This window comes from Saccoglossus kowalevskii, chromosome 22, assembly GCF_978046115.1.
Source record: "Saccoglossus kowalevskii chromosome 22, keSacKowa6.1, whole genome shotgun sequence".
Taxonomy (NCBI): Eukaryota; Metazoa; Hemichordata; class Enteropneusta; family Harrimaniidae; genus Saccoglossus; species Saccoglossus kowalevskii.
In genome coordinates, this window is record NC_140662.1 from 25,175,729 (window position 1) to 25,199,327 (window position 23,599).

General features: G+C 36.2%; 1 protein-coding gene and 12 non-coding genes across 13 annotated transcripts in view; 1 reads left to right on the top strand and 12 right to left on the bottom strand.

Moving 5' to 3' along the window:
* Positions 1–705: 705 nt before the first annotated feature.
* Positions 706–825, bottom strand: LOC146729447 (U5 spliceosomal RNA). The gene has a single exon (XR_014928469.1). It is a non-coding gene; the product is annotated as a U5 spliceosomal RNA (small nuclear RNA).
* An 850-nt stretch (positions 826–1,675) lies between these two features.
* On the bottom strand, positions 1,676–1,795 carry LOC144361847 (U5 spliceosomal RNA). Its single transcript, XR_013422498.2, has one exon. It is a non-coding gene; the product is annotated as a U5 spliceosomal RNA (small nuclear RNA).
* An 850-nt stretch (positions 1,796–2,645) lies between these two features.
* On the bottom strand, positions 2,646–2,765 carry LOC144361846 (U5 spliceosomal RNA). The gene has a single exon (XR_013422497.2). It is a non-coding gene; the product is annotated as a U5 spliceosomal RNA (small nuclear RNA).
* Positions 2,766–3,615: 850 nt separating this feature from the next.
* On the bottom strand, positions 3,616–3,735 carry LOC144361836 (U5 spliceosomal RNA). Its single transcript, XR_013422488.2, has one exon. It is a non-coding gene; the product is annotated as a U5 spliceosomal RNA (small nuclear RNA).
* An 850-nt stretch (positions 3,736–4,585) lies between these two features.
* Positions 4,586–4,705, bottom strand: LOC146729448 (U5 spliceosomal RNA). The gene has a single exon (XR_014928470.1). It is a non-coding gene; the product is annotated as a U5 spliceosomal RNA (small nuclear RNA).
* Positions 4,706–5,555: 850 nt separating this feature from the next.
* LOC146729449 (U5 spliceosomal RNA) lies at positions 5,556–5,675 on the bottom strand. The gene has a single exon (XR_014928499.1). It is a non-coding gene; the product is annotated as a U5 spliceosomal RNA (small nuclear RNA).
* Positions 5,676–6,525: 850 nt separating this feature from the next.
* Positions 6,526–6,645, bottom strand: LOC146729450 (U5 spliceosomal RNA). The gene has a single exon (XR_014928471.1). It is a non-coding gene; the product is annotated as a U5 spliceosomal RNA (small nuclear RNA).
* An 850-nt stretch (positions 6,646–7,495) lies between these two features.
* On the bottom strand, positions 7,496–7,615 carry LOC146729451 (U5 spliceosomal RNA). Its single transcript, XR_014928472.1, has one exon. It is a non-coding gene; the product is annotated as a U5 spliceosomal RNA (small nuclear RNA).
* An 850-nt stretch (positions 7,616–8,465) lies between these two features.
* Positions 8,466–8,585, bottom strand: LOC146729452 (U5 spliceosomal RNA). The gene has a single exon (XR_014928473.1). It is a non-coding gene; the product is annotated as a U5 spliceosomal RNA (small nuclear RNA).
* An 850-nt stretch (positions 8,586–9,435) lies between these two features.
* LOC146729453 (U5 spliceosomal RNA) lies at positions 9,436–9,555 on the bottom strand. The gene has a single exon (XR_014928474.1). It is a non-coding gene; the product is annotated as a U5 spliceosomal RNA (small nuclear RNA).
* An 850-nt stretch (positions 9,556–10,405) lies between these two features.
* On the bottom strand, positions 10,406–10,525 carry LOC146729454 (U5 spliceosomal RNA). The gene has a single exon (XR_014928475.1). It is a non-coding gene; the product is annotated as a U5 spliceosomal RNA (small nuclear RNA).
* A 1,629-nt stretch (positions 10,526–12,154) lies between these two features.
* LOC144347799 (U5 spliceosomal RNA) lies at positions 12,155–12,274 on the bottom strand. The gene has a single exon (XR_013419732.2). It is a non-coding gene; the product is annotated as a U5 spliceosomal RNA (small nuclear RNA).
* Positions 12,275–16,536: 4,262 nt separating this feature from the next.
* The window catches only part of LOC146729455 (triple functional domain protein-like), a 126,403-nt gene continuing 119,340 nt past the window's right edge, over positions 16,537–23,599 (top strand). The window contains exons 1-2 of the mRNA XM_085495846.1: positions 16,537–16,714; positions 22,039–22,188. Of these exons, the coding sequence (XP_085351972.1) occupies positions 22,050–22,188 (139 nt within the window). The 5' untranslated portion in view covers positions 16,537–16,714; positions 22,039–22,049. The remainder of the gene's footprint in view (positions 16,715–22,038; positions 22,189–23,599) is intronic.

Below are 23,599 nucleotides of genomic sequence, written 5' to 3' on the forward strand. Positions count from 1 at the left end.
CTAGACAAATAATTATGTTATACAAAATACATTATGAGGAACGCTGCCTTGAATATGAGAAATACATAATTTGCCCCTGCTTTCTGACCAATAAACGTTTAAGTCGCGCTCTATAGCGACGATACTGTAACAATGTTGTTCAAAGTGAAAACCGTCTCGTCATTTCGGATATTATAATTAATCTTAGATTTCTTTTCGGCATAATGTCCAGTATGATTGTAACATTGTTTTAGCATATAGCACTTCAAAGTTTAGCTGCCAGTCAGTACAAACTGTTGATAGTCAACAATGTAATTAATAGTTTACCTTCATGATTTTTTTAATAACTTGCCCTTTCAGTCGACAGCTACTTCAACATATCCCTGTATCCGCTGGTAGAGGGCGCAACTCGTGCGAATTTGATGAGCTATCAAACCAAAGTGTAAATTTCTACAGAAGGTCAGTGCCCGGCCACAAAGATCCGCCAATTGGAAGTAATCTGTGAAATAAAAATGAAAAAAACAAACAAACAAAAAACGGCGATGTTGAATTTTGCCCAAGCATACCCGGGCCTGATTAGACAGTCATGAAACCTGCCCGTCTGTTGTAAACCCGCCCGATAGAGCCTGGCCATCGTCGAAATTTGGATACTGAAAGATTTGGTCATCTGAATATCGTACATATTCAGGTTGCCGATTCAATTATTTCAAATATTTGTTTATTTATCGCCCCGCAATTGAGCGGGGTTATCAAAAATTTGATTATAGACTCATTAGTTGTTCCTCTGCACGGAAATCTTTAGTAAAAGGCGAAAGATTTATGCGGCCTGCAGAAAAACCAGAGTTAATTCGACATATGGTTGTGGTGTAATACATACGTTTCAGTGACCACAACTTCGGATAAGGTGAGTAAAGTGGGAAAACAAATATCTTTCGATTTTGTGTACTATGTGTAATTTCTTACAGAAACTTAGGTGGTTTGTTATTAAAGGCTAGACAAATAATTATGTTATACAAAATACATTATGAGGAACGCTGCCTTGAATATGAGAAATACATAATTTGCCCCTGCTTTCTGACCAATAAACGTTTAAGTCGCGCTCTATAGCGACGATACTGTAACAATGTTGTTCAAAGTGAAAACCGTCTCGTCATTTCGGATATTATAATTAATCTTAGATTTCTTTTCGGCATAATGTCCAGTATGATTGTAACATTGTTTTAGCATATAGCACTTCAAAGTTTAGCTGCCAGTCAGTACAAACTGTTGATAGTCAACAATGTAATTAATAGTTTACCTTCATGATTTTTTTAATAACTTGCCCTTTCAGTCGACAGCTACTTCAACATATCCCTGTATCCGCTGGTAGAGGGCGCAACTCGTGCGAATTTGATGAGCTATCAAACCAAAGTGTAAATTTCTACAGAAGGTCAGTGCCCGGCCACAAAGATCCGCCAATTGGAAGTAATCTGTGAAATAAAAATGAAAAAAACAAACAAACAAAAAACGGCGATGTTGAATTTTGCCCAAGCATACCCGGGCCTGATTAGACAGTCATGAAACCTGCCCGTCTGTTGTAAACCCGCCCGATAGAGCCTGGCCATCGTCGAAATTTGGATACTGAAAGATTTGGTCATCTGAATATCGTACATATTCAGGTTGCCGATTCAATTATTTCTAATATTTGTTTATTTATCGCCCCGCAATTGAGCGGGGTTATCAAAAATTTGATTATAGACTCATTAGTTGTTCCTCTGCACGGAAATCTTTAGTAAAAGGCGAAAGATTTATGCGGCCTGCAGAAAAACCAGAGTTAATTCGACATATGGTTGTGGTGTAATACATACGTTTCAGTGACCACAACTTCGGATAAGGTGAGTAAAGTGGGAAAACAAATATCTTTCGATTTTGTGTACTATGTGTAATTTCTTACAGAAACTTAGGTGGTTTGTTATTAAAGGCTAGACAAATAATTATGTTATACAAAATACATTATGAGGAACGCTGCCTTGAATATGAGAAATACATAATTTGCCCCTGCTTTCTGACCAATAAACGTTTAAGTCGCGCTCTATAGCGACGATACTGTAACAATGTTGTTCAAAGTGAAAACCGTCTCGTCATTTCGGATATTATAATTAATCTTAGATTTCTTTTCGGCATAATGTCCAGTATGATTGTAACATTGTTTTAGCATATAGCACTTCAAAGTTTAGCTGCCAGTCAGTACAAACTGTTGATAGTCAACAATGTAATTAATAGTTTACCTTCATGATTTTTTTAATAACTTGCCCTTTCAGTCGACAGCTACTTCAACATATCCCTGTATCCGCTGGTAGAGGGCGCAACTCGTGCGAATTTGATGAGCTATCAAACCAAAGTGTAAATTTCTACAGAAGGTCAGTGCCCGGCCACAAAGATCCGCCAATTGGAAGTAATCTGTGAAATAAAAATGAAAAAAACAAACAAACAAAAAACGGCGATGTTGAATTTTGCCCAAGCATACCCGGGCCTGATTAGACAGTCATGAAACCTGCCCGTCTGTTGTAAACCCGCCCGATAGAGCCTGGCCATCGTCGAAATTTGGATACTGAAAGATTTGGTCATCTGAATATCGTACATATTCAGGTTGCCGATTCAATTATTTCTAATATTTGTTTATTTATCGCCCCGCAATTGAGCGGGGTTATCAAAAATTTGATTATAGACTCATTAGTTGTTCCTCTGCACGGAAATCTTTAGTAAAAGGCGAAAGATTTATGCGGCCTGCAGAAAAACCAGAGTTAATTCGACATATGGTTGTGGTGTAATACATACGTTTCAGTGACCACAACTTCGGATAAGGTGAGTAAAGTGGGAAAACAAATATCTTTCGATTTTGTGTACTATGTGTAATTTCTTACAGAAACTTAGGTGGTTTGTTATTAAAGGCTAGACAAATAATTATGTTATACAAAATACATTATGAGGAACGCTGCCTTGAATATGAGAAATACATAATTTGCCCCTGCTTTCTGACCAATAAACGTTTAAGTCGCGCTCTATAGCGACGATACTGTAACAATGTTGTTCAAAGTGAAAACCGTCTCGTCATTTCGGATATTATAATTAATCTTAGATTTCTTTTCGGCATAATGTCCAGTATGATTGTAACATTGTTTTAGCATATAGCACTTCAAAGTTTAGCTGCCAGTCAGTACAAACTGTTGATAGTCAACAATGTAATTAATAGTTTACCTTCATGATTTTTTTAATAACTTGCCCTTTCAGTCGACAGCTACTTCAACATATCCCTGTATCCGCTGGTAGAGGGCGCAACTCGTGCGAATTTGATGAGCTATCAAACCAAAGTGTAAATTTCTACAGAAGGTCAGTGCCCGGCCACAAAGATCCGCCAATTGGAAGTAATCTGTGAAATAAAAATGAAAAAAACAAACAAACAAAAAACGGCGATGTTGAATTTTGCCCAAGCATACCCGGGCCTGATTAGACAGTCATGAAACCTGCCCGTCTGTTGTAAACCCGCCCGATAGAGCCTGGCCATCGTCGAAATTTGGATACTGAAAGATTTGGTCATCTGAATATCGTACATATTCAGGTTGCCGATTCAATTATTTCTAATATTTGTTTATTTATCGCCCCGCAATTGAGCGGGGTTATCAAAAATTTGATTATAGACTCATTAGTTGTTCCTCTGCACGGAAATCTTTAGTAAAAGGCGAAAGATTTATGCGGCCTGCAGAAAAACCAGAGTTAATTCGACATATGGTTGTGGTGTAATACATACGTTTCAGTGACCACAACTTCGGATAAGGTGAGTAAAGTGGGAAAACAAATATCTTTCGATTTTGTGTACTATGTGTAATTTCTTACAGAAACTTAGGTGGTTTGTTATTAAAGGCTAGACAAATAATTATGTTATACAAAATACATTATGAGGAACGCTGCCTTGAATATGAGAAATACATAATTTGCCCCTGCTTTCTGACCAATAAACGTTTAAGTCGCGCTCTATAGCGACGATACTGTAACAATGTTGTTCAAAGTGAAAACCGTCTCGTCATTTCGGATATTATAATTAATCTTAGATTTCTTTTCGGCATAATGTCCAGTATGATTGTAACATTGTTTTAGCATATAGCACTTCAAAGTTTAGCTGCCAGTCAGTACAAACTGTTGATAGTCAACAATGTAATTAATAGTTTACCTTCATGATTTTTTTAATAACTTGCCCTTTCAGTCGACAGCTACTTCAACATATCCCTGTATCCGCTGGTAGAGGGCGCAACTCGTGCGAATTTGATGAGCTATCAAACCAAAGTGTAAATTTCTACAGAAGGTCAGTGCCCGGCCACAAAGATCCGCCAATTGGAAGTAATCTGTGAAATAAAAATGAAAAAAACAAACAAACAAAAAACGGCGATGTTGAATTTTGCCCAAGCATACCCGGGCCTGATTAGACAGTCATGAAACCTGCCCGTCTGTTGTAAACCCGCCCGATAGAGCCTGGCCATCGTCGAAATTTGGATACTGAAAGATTTGGTCATCTGAATATCGTACATATTCAGGTTGCCGATTCAATTATTTCAAATATTTGTTTATTTATCGCCCCGCAATTGAGCGGGGTTATCAAAAATTTGATTATAGACTCATTAGTTGTTCCTCTGCACGGAAATCTTTAGTAAAAGGCGAAAGATTTATGCGGCCTGCAGAAAAACCAGAGTTAATTCGACATATGGTTGTGGTGTAATACATACGTTTCAGTGACCACAACTTCGGATAAGGTGAGTAAAGTGGGAAAACAAATATCTTTCGATTTTGTGTACTATGTGTAATTTCTTACAGAAACTTAGGTGGTTTGTTATTAAAGGCTAGACAAATAATTATGTTATACAAAATACATTATGAGGAACGCTGCCTTGAATATGAGAAATACATAATTTGCCCCTGCTTTCTGACCAATAAACGTTTAAGTCGCGCTCTATAGCGACGATACTGTAACAATGTTGTTCAAAGTGAAAACCGTCTCGTCATTTCGGATATTATAATTAATCTTAGATTTCTTTTCGGCATAATGTCCAGTATGATTGTAACATTGTTTTAGCATATAGCACTTCAAAGTTTAGCTGCCAGTCAGTACAAACTGTTGATAGTCAACAATGTAATTAATAGTTTACCTTCATGATTTTTTTAATAACTTGCCCTTTCAGTCGACAGCTACTTCAACATATCCCTGTATCCGCTGGTAGAGGGCGCAACTCGTGCGAATTTGATGAGCTATCAAACCAAAGTGTAAATTTCTACAGAAGGTCAGTGCCCGGCCACAAAGATCCGCCAATTGGAAGTAATCTGTGAAATAAAAATGAAAAAAACAAACAAACAAAAAACGGCGATGTTGAATTTTGCCCAAGCATACCCGGGCCTGATTAGACAGTCATGAAACCTGCCCGTCTGTTGTAAACCCGCCCGATAGAGCCTGGCCATCGTCGAAATTTGGATACTGAAAGATTTGGTCATCTGAATATCGTACATATTCAGGTTGCCGATTCAATTATTTCTAATATTTGTTTATTTATCGCCCCGCAATTGAGCGGGGTTATCAAACATTTGATTATAGACTCATTAGTTGTTCCTCTGCACGGAAATCTTTAGTAAAAGGCGAAAGATTTATGCGGCCTGCAGAAAAACCAGAGTTAATTCGACATATGGTTGTGGTGTAATACATACGTTTCAGTGACCACAACTTCGGATAAGGTGAGTAAAGTGGGAAAACAAATATCTTTCGATTTTGTGTACTATGTGTAATTTCTTACAGAAACTTAGGTGGTTTGTTATTAAAGGCTAGACAAATAATTATGTTATACAAAATACATTATGAGGAACGCTGCCTTGAATATGAGAAATACATAATTTGCCCCTGCTTTCTGACCAATAAACGTTTAAGTCGCGCTCTATAGCGACGATACTGTAACAATGTTGTTCAAAGTGAAAACCGTCTCGTCATTTCGGATATTATAATTAATCTTAGATTTCTTTTCGGCATAATGTCCAGTATGATTGTAACATTGTTTTAGCATATAGCACTTCAAAGTTTAGCTGCCAGTCAGTACAAACTGTTGATAGTCAACAATGTAATTAATAGTTTACCTTCATGATTTTTTTAATAACTTGCCCTTTCAGTCGACAGCTACTTCAACATATCCCTGTATCCGCTGGTAGAGGGCGCAACTCGTGCGAATTTGATGAGCTATCAAACCAAAGTGTAAATTTCTACAGAAGGTCAGTGCCCGGCCACAAAGATCCGCCAATTGGAAGTAATCTGTGAAATAAAAATGAAAAAAACAAACAAACAAAAAACGGCGATGTTGAATTTTGCCCAAGCATACCCGGGCCTGATTAGACAGTCATGAAACCTGCCCGTCTGTTGTAAACCCGCCCGATAGAGCCTGGCCATCGTCGAAATTTGGATACTGAAAGATTTGGTCATCTGAATATCGTACATATTCAGGTTGCCGATTCAATTATTTCAAATATTTGTTTATTTATCGCCCCGCAATTGAGCGGGGTTATCAAAAATTTGATTATAGACTCATTAGTTGTTCCTCTGCACGGAAATCTTTAGTAAAAGGCGAAAGATTTATGCGGCCTGCAGAAAAACCAGAGTTAATTCGACATATGGTTGTGGTGTAATACATACGTTTCAGTGACCACAACTTCGGATAAGGTGAGTAAAGTGGGAAAACAAATATCTTTCGATTTTGTGTACTATGTGTAATTTCTTACAGAAACTTAGGTGGTTTGTTATTAAAGGCTAGACAAATAATTATGTTATACAAAATACATTATGAGGAACGCTGCCTTGAATATGAGAAATACATAATTTGCCCCTGCTTTCTGACCAATAAACGTTTAAGTCGCGCTCTATAGCGACGATACTGTAACAATGTTGTTCAAAGTGAAAACCGTCTCGTCATTTCGGATATTATAAGTAATCTTAGATTTCTTTTCGGCATAATGTCCAGTATGATTGTAACATTGTTTTAGCATATAGCACTTCAAAGTTTAGCTGCCAGTCAGTACAAACTGTTGATAGTCAACAATGTAATTAATAGTTTACCTTCATGATTTTTTTAATAACTTGCCCTTTCAGTCGACAGCTACTTCAACATATCCCTGTATCCGCTGGTAGAGGGCGCAACTCGTGCGAATTTGATGAGCTATCAAACCAAAGTGTAAATTTCTACAGAAGGTCAGTGCCCGGCCACAAAGATCCGCCAATTGGAAGTAATCTGTGAAATAAAAATGAAAAAAACAAACAAACAAAAAACGGCGATGTTGAATTTTGCCCAAGCATACCCGGGCCTGATTAGACAGTCATGAAACCTGCCCGTCTGTTGTAAACCCGCCCGATAGAGCCTGGCCATCGTCGAAATTTGGATACTGAAAGATTTGGTCATCTGAATATCGTACATATTCAGGTTGCCGATTCAATTATTTCTAATATTTGTTTATTTATCGCCCCGCAATTGAGCGGGGTTATCAAAAATTTGATTATAGACTCATTAGTTGTTCCTCTGCACGGAAATCTTTAGTAAAAGGCGAAAGATTTATGCGGCCTGCAGAAAAACCAGAGTTAATTCGACATATGGTTGTGGTGTAATACATACGTTTCAGTGACCACAACTTCGGATAAGGTGAGTAAAGTGGGAAAACAAATATCTTTCGATTTTGTGTACTATGTGTAATTTCTTACAGAAACTTAGGTGGTTTGTTATTAAAGGCTAGACAAATAATTATGTTATACGAAATACATTATGAGGAACGCTGCCTTGAATATGAGAAATACATAATTTGCCCCTGCTTTCTGACCAATAAACGTTTAAGTCGCGCTCTATAGCGACGATACTGTAACAATGTTGTTCAAAGTGAAAACCGTCTCGTCATTTCGGATATTATAATTAATCTTAGATTTCTTTTCGGCATAATGTCCAGTATGATTGTAACATTGTTTTAGCATATAGCACTTCAAAGTTTAGCTGCCAGTCAGTACAAACTGTTGATAGTCAACAATGTAATTAATAGTTTACCTTCATGATTTTTTTAATAACTTGCCCTTTCAGTCGACAGCTACTTCAACATATCCCTGTATCCGCTGGTAGAGGGCGCAACTCGTGCGAATTTGATGAGCTATCAAACCAAAGTGTAAATTTCTACAGAAGGTCAGTGCCCGGCCACAAAGATCCGCCAATTGGAAGTAATCTGTGAAATAAAAATGAAAAAAACAAACAAACAAAAAACGGCGATGTTGAATTTTGCCCAAGCATACCCGGGCCTGATTAGACAGTCATGAAACCTGCCCGTCTGTTGTAAACCCGCCCGATAGAGCCTGGCCATCGTCGAAATTTGGATACTGAAAGATTTGGTCATCTGAATATCGTACATATTCAGGTTGCCGATTCAATTATTTCTAATATTTGTTTATTTATCGCCCCGCAATTGAGCGGGGTTATCAAAAATTTGATTATAGACTCATTAGTTGTTCCTCTGCACGGAAATCTTTAGTAAAAGGCGAAAGATTTATGCGGCCTGCAGAAAAACCAGAGTTAATTCGACATATGGTTGTGGTGTAATACATACGTTTCAGTGACCACAACTTCGGATAAGGTGAGTAAAGTGGGAAAACAAATATCTTTCGATTTTGTGTACTATGTGTAATTTCTTACAGAAACTTAGGTGGTTTGTTATTAAAGGCTAGACAAATAATTATGTTATACAAAATACATTATGAGGAACGCTGCCTTGAATATGAGAAATACATAATTTGCCCCTGCTTTCTGACCAATAAACGTTTAAGTCGCGCTCTATAGCGACGATACTGTAACAATGTTGTTCAAAGTGAAAACCGTCTCGTCATTTCGGATATTATAATTAATCTTAGATTTCTTTTCGGCATAATGTCCAGTATGATTGTAACATTGTTTTAGCATATAGCACTTCAAAGTTTAGCTGCCAGTCAGTACAAACTGTTGATAGTCAACAATGTAATTAATAGTTTACCTTCATGATTTTTTTAATAACTTGCCCTTTCAGTCGACAGCTACTTCAACATATCCCTGTATCCGCTGGTAGAGGGCGCAACTCGTGCGAATTTGATGAGCTATCAAACCAAAGTGTAAATTTCTACAGAAGGTCAGTGCCCGGCCACAAAGATCCGCCAATTGGAAGTAATCTGTGAAATAAAAATGAAAAAAACAAACAAACAAAAAACGGCGATGTTGAATTTTGCCCAAGCATACCCGGGCCTGATTAGACAGTCATGAAACCTGCCCGTCTGTTGTAAACCCGCCCGATAGAGCCTGGCCATCGTCGAAATTTGGATACTGAAAGATTTGGTCATCTGAATATCGTACATATTCAGGTTGCCGATTCAATTATTTCTAATATTTGTTTATTTATCGCCCCGCAATTGAGCGGGGTTATCAAAAATTTGATTATAGACTCATTAGTTGTTCCTCTGCACGGAAATCTTTAGTAAAAGGCGAAAGATTTATGCGGCCTGCAGAAAAACCAGAGTTAATTCGACATATGGTTGTGGTGTAATACATACGTTTCAGTGACCACAACTTCGGATAAGGTGAGTAAAGTGGGAAAACAAATATCTTTCGATTTTGTGTACTATGTGTAATTTCTTACAGAAACTTAGGTGGTTTGTTATTAAAGGCTAGACAAATAATTATGTTATACAAAATACATTATGAGGAACGCTGCCTTGAATATGAGAAATACATAATTTGCCCCTGCTTTCTGACCAATAAACGTTTAAGTCGCGCTCTATAGCGACGATACTGTAACAATGTTGTTCAAAGTGAAAACCGTCTCGTCATTTCGGATATTATAATTAATCTTAGATTTCTTTTCGGCATAATGTCCAGTATGATTGTAACATTGTTTTAGCATATAGCACTTCAAAGTTTAGCTGCCAGTCAGTACAAACTGTTGATAGTCAACAATGTAATTAATAGTTTACCTTCATGATTTTTTTAATAACTTGCCCTTTCAGTCGACAGCTACATCAACATATCCCTGTATCCGCTGGTAGAGGGCGCAACTCGTGCGAATTTGATGAGCTATCAAACCAAAGTGTAAATTTCTACAGAAGGTCAGTGCCCGGCCACAAAGATCCGCCAATTGGAAGTAATCTGTGAAATAAAAATGAAAAAAACAAACAAACAAAAAACGGCGATGTTGAATTTTGCCCAAGCATACCCGGGCCTGATTAGACAGTCATGAAACCTGCCCGTCTGTTGTAAACCCGCCCGATAGAGCCTGGCCATCGTCGAAATTTGGATACTGAAAGATTTGGTCATCTGAATATCGTACATATTCAGGTTGCCGATTCAATTATTTCAAATATTTGTTTATTTATCGCCCCGCAATTGAGCGGGGTTATCAAAAATTTGATTATAGACTCATTAGTTGTTCCTCTGCACGGAAATCTTTAGTAAAAGGCGAAAGATTTATGCGGCCTGCAGAAAAACCAGAGTTAATTCGACATATGGTTGTGGTGTAATACATACGTTTCAGTGACCACAACTTCGGATAAGGTGAGTAAAGTGGGAAAACAAATATCTTTCGATTTTGTGTACTATGTGTAATTTCTTACAGAAACTTAGGTGGTTTGTTATTAAAGGCTAGACAAATAATTATGTTATACAAAATACATTATGAGGAACGCTGCCTTGAATATGAGAAATACATAATTTGCCCCTGCTTTCTGACCAATAAACGTTTAAGTCGCGCTCTATAGCGACGATACTGTAACAATGTTGTTCAAAGTGAAAACCGTCTCGTCATTTCGGATATTATAATTAATCTTAGATTTCTTTTCGGCATAATGTCCAGTATGATTGTAACATTGTTTTAGCATATAGCACTTCAAAGTTTAGCTGCCAGTCAGTACTACAAGGCGCGGAATGTAAATTTATTATTTTGTGTATACTAGAAGAAAACGTGCTAATAATTCAAAATTACGTACGTATTGGAGGCCGTGGCGTGTGTGTTTTAAAATGATGTGTGCATTTTTAAAAAAACGGCGTGACTGTGCGTTTTAATGGTATGTGCTTTAACAAATCACGTGTGTATATTAAATGGCGTGGGTGATTTAAAAAACGTGTGTTTTAAAAATGACGTGTGAATTAAAAATGATGTGTCTTAAAATGACGTGTGTGTTTTAAAATTATGTGTATTTAAAAAAACGTGTGTGTTTAAAAGGACATGTGTATTTTAAAAATAATGTAAAAATAATAACGTGTTTGTAAAAACGACGTGTGTGTTTTTAAAAATGGCGTGTGTTTAAAAACGACGTGCGTGTTAAAAAAATGACGTGTGTGTTTTTTAAAATGGCGTGTGTTTAAATATGACGTGTGTGTTTTTAAAAATGGCGTGTGTTTAAAAATGACGTGTGTGTTTAAAAATGACGTGTGTGTTTAAAAATGACGTGTGTTTAAAATTGACGTGTGTGTGTTTAAAAATGACGTGTGTGTTTTTAAAAATGACGTGTGTGTTAAAAACGACGTGTGTGTTTTTAAAAATGGCGTGTGTGAGGTCGAATGAAAATGCACACATCATTTTAAAACACACACGCCACGGCCTCCAATACGTACGTAATTTTGAATTATTAGCACGTTTTCTTCTAGTATACACAAAATAATAAATTTACATTCCGCGCCTCGTAAGTACAAACTGTTGATAGTCAACAATGTAATTAATAGTTTACCTTCATGATTTTTTTAATAACTTGCCCTTTCAGTCGACAGCTACTTCAACATATCCCTGTATCCGCTGGTAGAGGGCGCAACTCGTGCGAATTTGATGAGCTATCAAACCAAAGTGTAAATTTCTACAGAAGGTCAGTGCCCGGCCACAAAGATCCGCCAATTGGAAGTAATCTGTGAAATAAAAATGAAAAAAACAAACAAACAAAAAACGGCGATGTTGAATTTTGCCCAAGCATACCCGGGCCTGATTAGACAGTCATGAAACCTGCCCGTCTGTTGTAAACCCGCCCGATAGAGCCTGGCCATCGTCGAAATTTGGATACTGAAAGATTTGGTCATCTGAATATCGTACATATTCAGGTTGCCGATTCAATTATTTCTAATATTTGTTTATTTATCGCCCCGCAATTGAGCGGGGTTATCAAAAATTTGATTATAGACTCATTAGTTGTTCCTCTGCACGGAAATCTTTAGTAAAAGGCGAAAGATTTATGCGGCCTGCAGAAAAACCAGAGTTAATTCGACATATGGTTGTGGTGTAATACATACGTTTCAGTGACCACAACTTCGGATAAGGTGAGTAAAGTGGGAAAACAAATATCTTTCGATTTTGTGTACTATGTGTAATTTCTTACAGAAACTTAGGTGGTTTGTTATTAAAGGCTAGACAAATAATTATGTTATACAAAATACATTATGAGAAATAATTCGAAAATCACCAAGATCAGAACATCCAAATACACACAGAATAAACCCCCAGCTGTACAGCCGCTAAGTCCTAAACAGAGACCACATGTTAGTTTCACCTTTGACCCAGGTCGATGCATGCCCTCAAACAGGGAGCACCTGAGAGAAAAAATATTTTAAAAATGTTATTGGTTCTTGCAAGGCATTTAAATTGCTACGAACGGTCATTGGTTGTTTAGTGGTATGAGACCATGTAAGGTAGTACTAAGTCCTACTAATTTCCATGGTAAAGCAGACATGCAGGAATAGGTTATTGCAGTCAACTTGGCGAATACTTGTACTCCAATAAAGATCGTTGGAATATATGAGTCCTATGACAGAAAGCAAACAAACATTCTCCTAAGGATCTCCTCAGATATGACGGATCTCCCCTTCTGTTATTTTTGAGAAAATAATACTATTATTATTATTATTATTATTTACATGTCATTTCGCTATAGTTAATTCGTTTATCCTTTCGCAGGAGGGATTCCTTTGAATAATTCTCGACCAATTAGAATCATTTAATTTCAGCCAATGAGCGCTTTGATAATGTCTACCAATTATTTTACTCGTTGTTGTATCTTTTTTCGCCCGCGCAATTTACTCATTTGTATTTCTGCTTTAATTTCCCGCTTACATGTTTTCTCTCACGTTCGACGAGTACCTATATAAAGGGCCAGTTTCAGAGTTTTGGGGCTCATTTGTAACATGTTTCGATGCCAGTTTGATAAACAATAAACCATACCATGTTTTTTTTTTTTTTTTTGGCATCTACATTTGACTGTTTTTTATTCTATCATCAAGCACTACCGAAGCGCACTACTCTATCCCCCACAGAAAAAAATGAGGTAATTTTGCGGTGTGTGGACTGGCTGTGTATGCCGTAAATTGGCAATCGGTGATTTTTTCACTCATTGAAAATCTTCCTAAAAAGAAACTTGAATCATTCGGGGCATATAAATGTTTTTTTAAAGTGTCATTTTCAAACCAATCAGTACAACTCACTAAATTTGAGCAGGTTATGTTGCAGGCAATGGCGAAGTTTGAATAAGATCAAAATCACTCAAATCAATGTATTTTGAACAATAACAATCTGTTTGGAGGTTCAATCTAAAAATCTATTGATGTGATTTCCACTCATTTTGTTCGTTTATTCATAAGATATGACTATTTTTTGAAGTGAGATGCATGGTTCCTTGAACATGCTTTCCAAAACGGTATTATTCATGCATCGACGTTTGGAACTACGCATGGTTGTATTTACACCACTGTACAAGTCACCGACAAGTAGACTGGTTACCACATGGTAGTATTTACACCACTGTACAAGTAGATTGGTTACCGCATGGTAGTATTTACACCACTGTACAAGTAGACTGGTTACCGCATGGTAGTATTTACACCACTGTACAAGTAGACTGGTTACCACATGGTGGTATTTACACCACTGTACAAGTAGACTGGTTACCACATGGTGGTATTTACACCACTGTACAAGTAGATTGGTTACCGCATGGTAGTATTTACACCACTGTACAAGTAGACTGGTTACCACATGGTGGTATTTACACCACTGTACAAGTAGACTGGTTACCACATGGTGGTATTTACACCACTGTACAAGTAGACTGGTTACCACATGGTGGTATTTATACCACTGTACAAGTAGATTGGTTACCACATGGTAGTATTTACACCACTGTACAAGCAAACTGGTTACCGCATGGTAGTATTTACATCACTGTGCAAGCAGATTGGTTACCGCATGGTAGTATTTACACCACTGTACTAGTAGACTGGTTACCGCATGGTAGTATTTACATCACTGTGCAAGCAGATTGGTTACCGCATGGTAGTATTTACACCACTGTACAAGTAGACTGGTTACCGCGTGGTAGTATTTACTCCACTGTACTAGCAGACTGGTTACCGCATGGTAGTATTTACATCACTGTACAAGTAGACTGGTTACCGCATGGTAGTATTTACTCCACTGTACAAGCAGACTGGTTACCGCATGGTAGTATTTACACCACTGTACTAGTAGACTGGTTACCGCGTGGTAGTATTTACTCCACTGTACTGACTGTACAAGCAGACTGGTTACCGCATGGTAGTATTTACACCACTGTACAAGTAGACTGGTTACCGCAGGATAGTTGTCACATAATTTGTGCTAATGCATTCACAATTTTTTGTGTGGAAATCGTGAATAATATAATGTATGCATGAGAGGACTATACATATATCTACATTTAGATAACAAGCTCAGATATTTTCAACTGAAATTACAACATCAAACTTCAGTATATCAATTGATTTTCACTGCCTATACCTACTGAATTCGGAATAAATGGCAGTCGCGCCTCGGCTAGCGGGCTCCTCTTCCCGCTGAACAAATTCTGGTTGGTGATTCTTTATTCCCAACATTACTAAACTTTCTTGTTTCGGTTGGCAAGATATTTATCTATATTTGCCGATATAATAAATCAAAGTAACAAAGGTGGCCAAAGGTATGTCCAGAATATCAGAAAATTAAGTTTTATGTAACAGATAGAAGAGGAGGCTTGGTAAACATTTGAAAAATGGGGCGAGTGAGTATTTTCTTGGCCCACTTGTGTAGTTAAGTGTAGTTAAGTGTAGTGTAGTGTAGTGTAGTGTAGTGTAGTCTGGGTTGAATATAAAGGAAAATGAAAACGACAAGAAAAGAAATTTATACGGTGTATGGTGTGCCAACTCTTGCCGATTTTATGATGTGAATAATTTTAATATTGTAACCTTCTAGATATGTTCATTTTCAGACGAAATTTGCAATACAAAAGTCGTATTCTAGTGAACATTTAGAAGAAATGTGAGTTCAATTCAACAGTCTACACCAGCCATCCTCTCATTTTAGGACTCTCAGAGTCTGTTTCACATGCTATTCGGGATGGCACTGATTTTGTTGCTATTATTGAAAAAATGTACAGTTACACAGTTTCTTTGCCTACCCCAATTTTTGATTCGTAAATTTAATAATGTTCTCGTGACTTTATGGGTAGACGCTTGTCTGTAAACAATGACACGCTATTGCCATCTGACGCATGCGCAGGTGACGACTCCCTCGTAGTATTTCCGAGACATTTGCTAGATCTTACACGTATAATTTTGAAGTTAATTTGGGGAATGGACGATAGTTTTTCTTGTCGTATTATGTAATAACTCTATAGTAAAGAACTTGATTGCAAATGATACCTTTTATAACTAATATTTCACAACTTTGCCGCAAGCGTTTATATATTTATTTATTGTTTGTGTTTTTGATATTCCCTTCAGTTTTTGTAGTCATGTTATTTCTATGGGTTCCGTCTGCAATACTGATAATAATAAATCCCGTTTTCCGCCACCATGGGAGTTTTCAGATTGTGTCTCTGAATTTAAATCTACAGGGGGTGGAAACCCAGTAAGAACTAATGTAGTTTTAGTTTGTGTGTGATTGGAAAACTAATTATCTCAAAATTAAAAAAAAGATATTGTTTTCCATCTATGATTCCTGAAGTGAAACTCATTCTGGTACATAATACCATTAGTATGACTCACTGGTAATGCATTTTCTGGGTCTGAAAAAATCTCAACCACATAATCGTCGCTAACGAAGGGCGCCCTCACGATAATGTACAAAAAGTGTGAATCCAGGGTGTTCGAATCAACATTATCAAATATAATTCCAACAGAAACTAGACGTGGAAAAATGTGGTATGCTGAAATATATACAAGAATAAATTTGGTTTAAACGCTAATAAAACAAAAATATATATCTATTCCCCGGATTCGTTCACTCCGGTACATGCAAATTATTCAATGGCTGTTACACTCACAGGTAGGCACCCCCTGCAGTAAGCTCGTAGAATATGTTTACGTAAATAACTTAATTTTGGAGATAAAAGTAACTGCTCATGCCATAAAATGTAGTGACAATTATCCACACACAGCGCATTCAAAATAAAATCGCCACACGAATTTTGCTATTTGTTGTTAACTTTTCAAACTTTTTTTGCGGGGGTGAGGTCAAAAGTTCACGGACCCAGAGCTGCCATCTTGCATGTATGAGGCTTAAGTTTGGCAAAGTTTCGCCCTATGCTGCTTGGACAAATTTATAGAATTTAGTAACTGTGGTCATCGACTTGTCTGTCAGTGCTGTGCACTATCTCGATAAAAGTATGCGGTAATTCATAATGTGGACTGTTAAGGTAAGTTCGGGTGCTTCAGGTGTGAATTCACCGATCGTATGTCGAGGTCGTTGCCGCTATGTGTTTGTTGTATGGACGTAACAATTGGAGTGGGTTTGGTCGAGTTGACAGAAACTGTCAGAGTTTCACACAAAACATGCATGACAGTGCCTAAAACCGACACAAACCGTTCGATACATTGGTTTTCTTAGGTGATACGTTTGAAATTGAAGGTACACCATAATATCATGCTTTTTAGCTGGTTTTGAAATCAATGTTTTGATTGCAACGGTGCGAATCAGGGCGACCGACCGCCTTCTTTGCATTGATTACGGAAGTATATCAGAAGGTGTGAGGCTCGTGTTAACATGAAAACAAAACGAAGTACGCAAGCCTAATAACAATTGACCGCCTACTGGGGCACGCCTTCATATGAATTTTAGACATGATCCATAATATGATCACGATCGAAGTTAGTAGAGAGTTTTCGCCATTGATGTTTACGACCAACCATGAACTAGCTGACACATCTAGACACTATTTTTTGCCGTCATTTCAAGCGTTCTGTTAATGACATGTCTTCCAATTCCTTCGAAGATACCGATTGTTTGTTAAATTTGTAAAATCTGTATGAAGAAATTAATAAATCAATAATGACATTTTTTTTCTACAACGGCATTTCAAAACTAAAGTCAGCGATTTTTCATTGATCTACCTATTATTTGTGTAACGCTACGATCACCGTAACATTGTCAGCTGACGGCATTGCGTTGAACGGGTATTCACCACTACATGCGTTACGTCGCCTTAGGGTGGCGTTCCTCGGTAATGACGCACTATGAATGAGGTATTTCTAGAGGTCAGGGTTCGTTTTTTCCTCGTCCGTCTCGTCTGCAGTTGAATAATTTTTACTTCGATTTATTTACAGTTTTTTTTTCCGATGCGACTTAATTTCACTTGTTTTTTTTTAATTCTTGGTAATTAGTGTCACTGGCGATGAAGTAGTAAAAACGCAATTAATCGCAGTGCAGCAACTCGGGATAGACCATCCCGACGCAATGGGCAAATTATTACTACCCTAGTATTTTAGGGTTTGCCAGCTCCGCACCCTTGATAGACTTGGTAACTTCTTGTAGACTTCTGTTTTTATCACTGTTTTTGTAAGGCTAACTATGTACAAAGGCGGGATTACCTTTCGATCAATACATGTTATTGTTTTAAAGATGTGCTAGACGAGGCTGACACTTGTAAACAATACAACGTGAATAAGCATCGCGGGCAGGATTCCATGGATCGCGGGCGAAACAAAAGCGACGCGGCTGTTTGTCTAAGCGACGCGGGCCCGCAGTGCTTGAAAGGCCTGGGGAGAACACTGAACCCTAAACACGATTATAAAATAACAAACATGAACATAAAAAAGTATGGCTTCCTACCCACAGCACAATGTTTCACCGGATAAGTAACTTGTACTGCTATTTAAATTTTATCAATTTGAAAAATCTATTCTCATCTTTTCTTTTTATTTATCTCAAACATAATAAAAAAAAATAACCAAATGTTTTTGACTCCCATGTGCGAAGCACAAAATGGGAGTCTTTGCAGTTAGTGTGTCTGTATGTGTGTGTATGTGTGTATGTGTGTCCCACTGTTCCACTGCTATCTCAAGAACCATACATCGGTTTTTGATGAAACTTGGTGCATAGATGCTCTGGGCCAATGCACAGATTTGATTAGGTTTTGGTAAAAATCCATGCTCCTTAATTACCTAATTTGCATGATAATTAGCTAATTTTTAGCTGTTCTATGACTGTTCCACTGATATCTAAAGAACCACTCATTGGATTTTGATGAAACTTGGTACATAGATGCTCTGAACATATGCGCAGATTTGATTAGTTTTTGGTAAAAATCCGTGCATATTAATTACCTAATTTGCATGATAATTAGCTATTTTTTAGTGGTTCCATGACTGTTCCACTGATATCTAAACAACCACTCATTGGATTTTGATGAAACTTGATACATAGATGCTCTGAACTAATGCTAGGTTTTGATTAGGTTTTGGTAAAAATCCATGCTCGTTAATTACCTAATTTGCATGATAATTAGCTAATTTTTAGCTGTTCTATGACTGTTCCACTGATATCTAAAGAACCACTCATTGGATTTTGATGAAACGTGGTACATAGATGCTCTGAACATATGCGCAGATTTGATTAGTTTTTGGTAAAAATCCGTGCATATTAATTACCTAATTTGCATGATAATTAGCTATTTTTTAGTGGTTCCATGACAGTTCCACTGATATCTAAACAACCACTCATTGGATTTTGATGAAACTTGGTACATAGATGCTCTGAACTAATGCTAGGTTTTGATTAGTTTTTGGTAATAATCCGTGGATACTAATTACCTAATTTGCATAATGATTAGTCAATTTTCGGTTTTTCCACTGATATCTCAAGTACTAATCATCACATTTCAATGAAACTTGGTACATAGATGTCATATGACACTGCACAGACCTGATAGTTTTTATGGTAATATCAGTACATATAATTACCTAATTTGCATAATTAATTAATTTTCAGCTTTTGATATAAGTTGTGAGCATTACATTTCAATGAAACTTGGTACTTACATACTCAAGGACTATGCAGAGATTGATTGTTTCGGATAAATATTTGTGCATATTAATCACCTAATTTGCATAATTAACCAATTTCCAACTTTCACACTGATATCTCAGGTACTAATCATCACATATCAATGAATGTTTATACATGGATGCTGTAGGACAATAGACAGACCTGGATAATTGTGGGTTAAAATCTGTACATATTAATTACCCAATTTGCATAATTAGCCAATTTAAACTTTCACACTGATATCTAAAGTACTAATTTCCATTTTAATGAAACTTAGTACAAAGATGCTCTAGGACAATGTACAAACCTAATTAGTTTGGGGTAAAACTCTGTTCATATTATTTCCCTAATTAGCATAATAATTCATAATTTTTTGGTTCTAATCACATTTCAATTAAACTTGGTACATAGAGTTTTTGTTACATTGCGCAGACCTCATTAGTTTTACAATCAAATCAGTTCATGTTAATTTTCTGATTTGCATAATTAGTTTTCAGCTAAGTAATTTCAAATTATATTTAATGTGTCTCCAATACTCTCAGCACATGGGAGTTCTTTCTAAGCTTTCTTTGATTATTTTTATTTGTGCATTACTGATTGTGGTGCTGTCAAAACATTCTTATTCAGTCTTTAAATCTATTCATTAAAATTGTGAACTTATTAACTGGTCTGCATTACCATGGTGTGTTCAGTGTCTTAGCCCATACTATGATAATGTGGTACATGTACATTTACAAACAAAATTACTCATTCCAAAGAAAATTATTATAAAAACAAACGAAAAAAAACACATTTTTTTTTTCCTGTTTGAGAAAATAAATAGCCTGTATTTCTGGCCCTGTGATATGTTGATGTGGTGTACTGTAGATTGCTTCAAGTTGGCCTGAGATTTTTTTTTTACAATTTTCCTGAGTCTGTGAAAAACAGTTTTGAGTCATGAAAATGTTATCAATATTCTGAAGACTTTTGTCATCAGATTCAGAACGCAATTAAATCAGTATAATTTCTCGCAGCAAAAATAAATACTTTACAGTGTATCACTGGCCGAGCATTATTTGGTCACTTGTTTTTTGAAATGGGCCGCTTTCTTTCTATATTCATTTTGAAATTGTCAGTGAATTAAGATTTTTCATGAAAATGAAATATTTCTTTCAAATTTTTTAAAAATCTAAAAAAAAAAAGATGCTGTGTGCATATTTTTAACTGTGGTATGTGGTGACCAAACACATGAATATTTTTTCCTGGCCTTACCAGTGCATTTATTCATACACTTTTGCACTAGTACTAGGTTTTGAGACTGCTATGTATGCATCTTCAGCAAACCTGGTCAGACTTATCCGTACACATAAAATGTTAGCTTCTCATGAAATTGAACGTAAAGCAAATTACTGGTAGTGCATTAAATCATTGGGCTATACAACATATAGACACTTGTATATTTTCTGTTGCTTTTCACACATCTTGTGTTTAAATTAAACCAAAACTTATTCTTTCGTGATTTGAACTCGCTGTGTTGCACAATTCTTAAGATCACACCAGGTGAGTGGTGCAGGCGTTGTTTGGAGGCTAACGTTGTTTGCTTGCATCACTTGTCCAATTGTTCTGGAATTCCTTCCTTTCATCGTCGTCAATGTATTGTCATTCTGATTGCCTATAGCAGCAACCTATTTTCAGGTCAAAGAATGAACACTTTACTCAGCTAGACAATGTATAAAGTGGAGGTCATTCAGTTTTGTTATTCCTATTTTAACAGCAATATACTTATACACAATCACTATTAATTTTTTCACTAATAACAATTTTCGGAGCAGCATTTTGCGCATAACATATTTACTCCGTTGGAAGTGCAGCTCAAATAGAAGCGAACACAAACCAAAAATTGCAATTATTTTTTTTTAAATACCATGAAATACTTTATTTTCACTTGGAATTAATTTTCACTATTTCCACTGAAGGAGTGATTCAGTAAAAATAAAATCAATGCATTCAACTCATCAAAAATCAGTGAAAATAAATTCCACACACAATACCCAAAAAGTCTTTTCAGCGAAACTTAATTCCAGCTAAAATAAAGTATTTTACAGTATAACTTATTTTGACCATTGACACACCTCAGTCATATATGTAATCACATGCACTAATAATAGAGCAAATACAGTATTTATAAATTTAATGGTTGATTTTGAACCAAGTGGACATAATGTCAATATTATTTTTTATAAAATGTAGAAAAACTTGAGTAAGTTTATTTTGTGAAAGATGACTAAATTTGACATTGGTGTTCAAAGGATTGAAATGAATAGGATCAAAATCAAGGGTCCTCAATGAAAAAAAGTTGTAAAAAAGCTTTAGAGGAAACACTGTTATTCACTGCATTGTGTATCTATATTTACACACAAGTGTTCTTCTCAAGAGCTTTTTGGGTGTGTGGCCCACCCACCAACTTTTCATGTCTCCCTGCCCTACTCACAATTATTCTCTTCAAAAACATGTTGGATAGGTGGCCCACCAACCAACTTTACATGCCCCCCCATCTTTTTACAGATTTTGTGCTAATATTTTCGATCAACAAAACAAAGATAATTTGTTATGCTAATTATATGCAAATTTAATCACCTATTGTGTATTTCAAGAAGTTGAGTACTGACAGAGACTAATATACTTTTATTAACTCAAATTATATTATTGATTCCACAGGAGCACTAAAAATGGCTTCAGATGACAGGGATATGTGGGAGTGGAGCTATGATTCTCCGGCTAGTCTTGGCAGCAGCCAATCAGGTGTGATGGAATACGCAGATTCAGAATGGTCCTTACCGCATGCAAGGCCACTGACCTGGGATAAACGTAAGTAAAATAAGTCAAATGGACTTAGACTATTTAGTCAAAAACTTTATTTACTGTAAAACACTTTAAAATAGAAACATTACCACAATAACTACTGTAAATTACTTTATTTTAGCTGGAATTTTTGCTGAAAAAAAAGTTTTGGGTGTTTTGCAGTAATTTATTTTCACTGATTTTGAAAATGAATGTAAATTATTGGAAAAAAGGTATATTCAGTGAAAATAGCAAAAATAATGTGTATATAACAATAGATAGTTCCGTGGATTATATGAAGACAGCAACGAATATTTCACGGAGTGAAATTTGATAATTTTGGAACTTCATGCTTACAACTAGGATTACAAATGTACCACTAGGATTGTGGAAAATCAATGTTGAACAACAAACATTTTGCACATGCGTGGTGAGTGACTATTGCTCTCTTAATGCCCAAACTTTTTTTCTGCACTTTTTCCCTTATTTTCTCTGATATTTCTGGAATTGGACCCTAATTTTAGAGCCAATTAACAAAATTTTAGTAAATTTTCTGTTTTTGTCTCTTTTTGTCCCAATCTTCTGAAAGAAAGTGTAGACTATAAATATTTTGTGAATTTGTAATGAAAAGGGGGAACTGGTAGTGAAAAGGTTAAACTTAGCATGTACATTGAATTAGTTCTACTGGTAGGTGGTTAATTAGCTGATTTAACAAGATGGGAGAAAGACCTGTGTGTTTGTTTAGTGTTTAAGTCGCAGGAATTATCAACAGGATGAAATTTTGGAAAGTATCTCAGTAGAACTTTATTATATGACTGAATTATCTGTGACTAAAGTATTGTAAATGGTACAGTAAACAAGTGATTACAGAAAAAAAAAATGACACAAAATAAACATACTTACCGGTAATAAATTATAATTTAGCTGCTCTCAAACATTTCTCACAATTAATTAGTAATGGTTATAAATTATTAACTTAATCAGAGCCTACAGTGTTCGTCGCAATCAAAATGTACGGCTTGCCGGAGATAAAACTAATTCACTTCTAAAAGTCTTTCAATATACGTACTACCCTGGTATATATTTAGCATTGTAAAATCCCAATAAAAGTATCATAACTTTATTGTATAAGATTATAGTAAATAAATCTATATTAATTCTGATTATTCCATATTCTGTTAAACATATGTTCTTGATGACCATTTGATCTCCAACTTCATTTTCTCACCCTCCACAAAAAAAAACTTACTTTGTAATTTGTTCCCACCTGTACCCATGTAGCCAACTGGTAAATTATGTCCTTTTTGTTAAAAAAAAAAAAAAATTGACAGTAAAATGTTGGCATTCAAAGAGTCCTAGAACAGACAAATAAAATTGCTATTCAGACAACTGTATAGTAATTCAGTTGCCTCAATTACTGTAACAGACTATGTAGGCG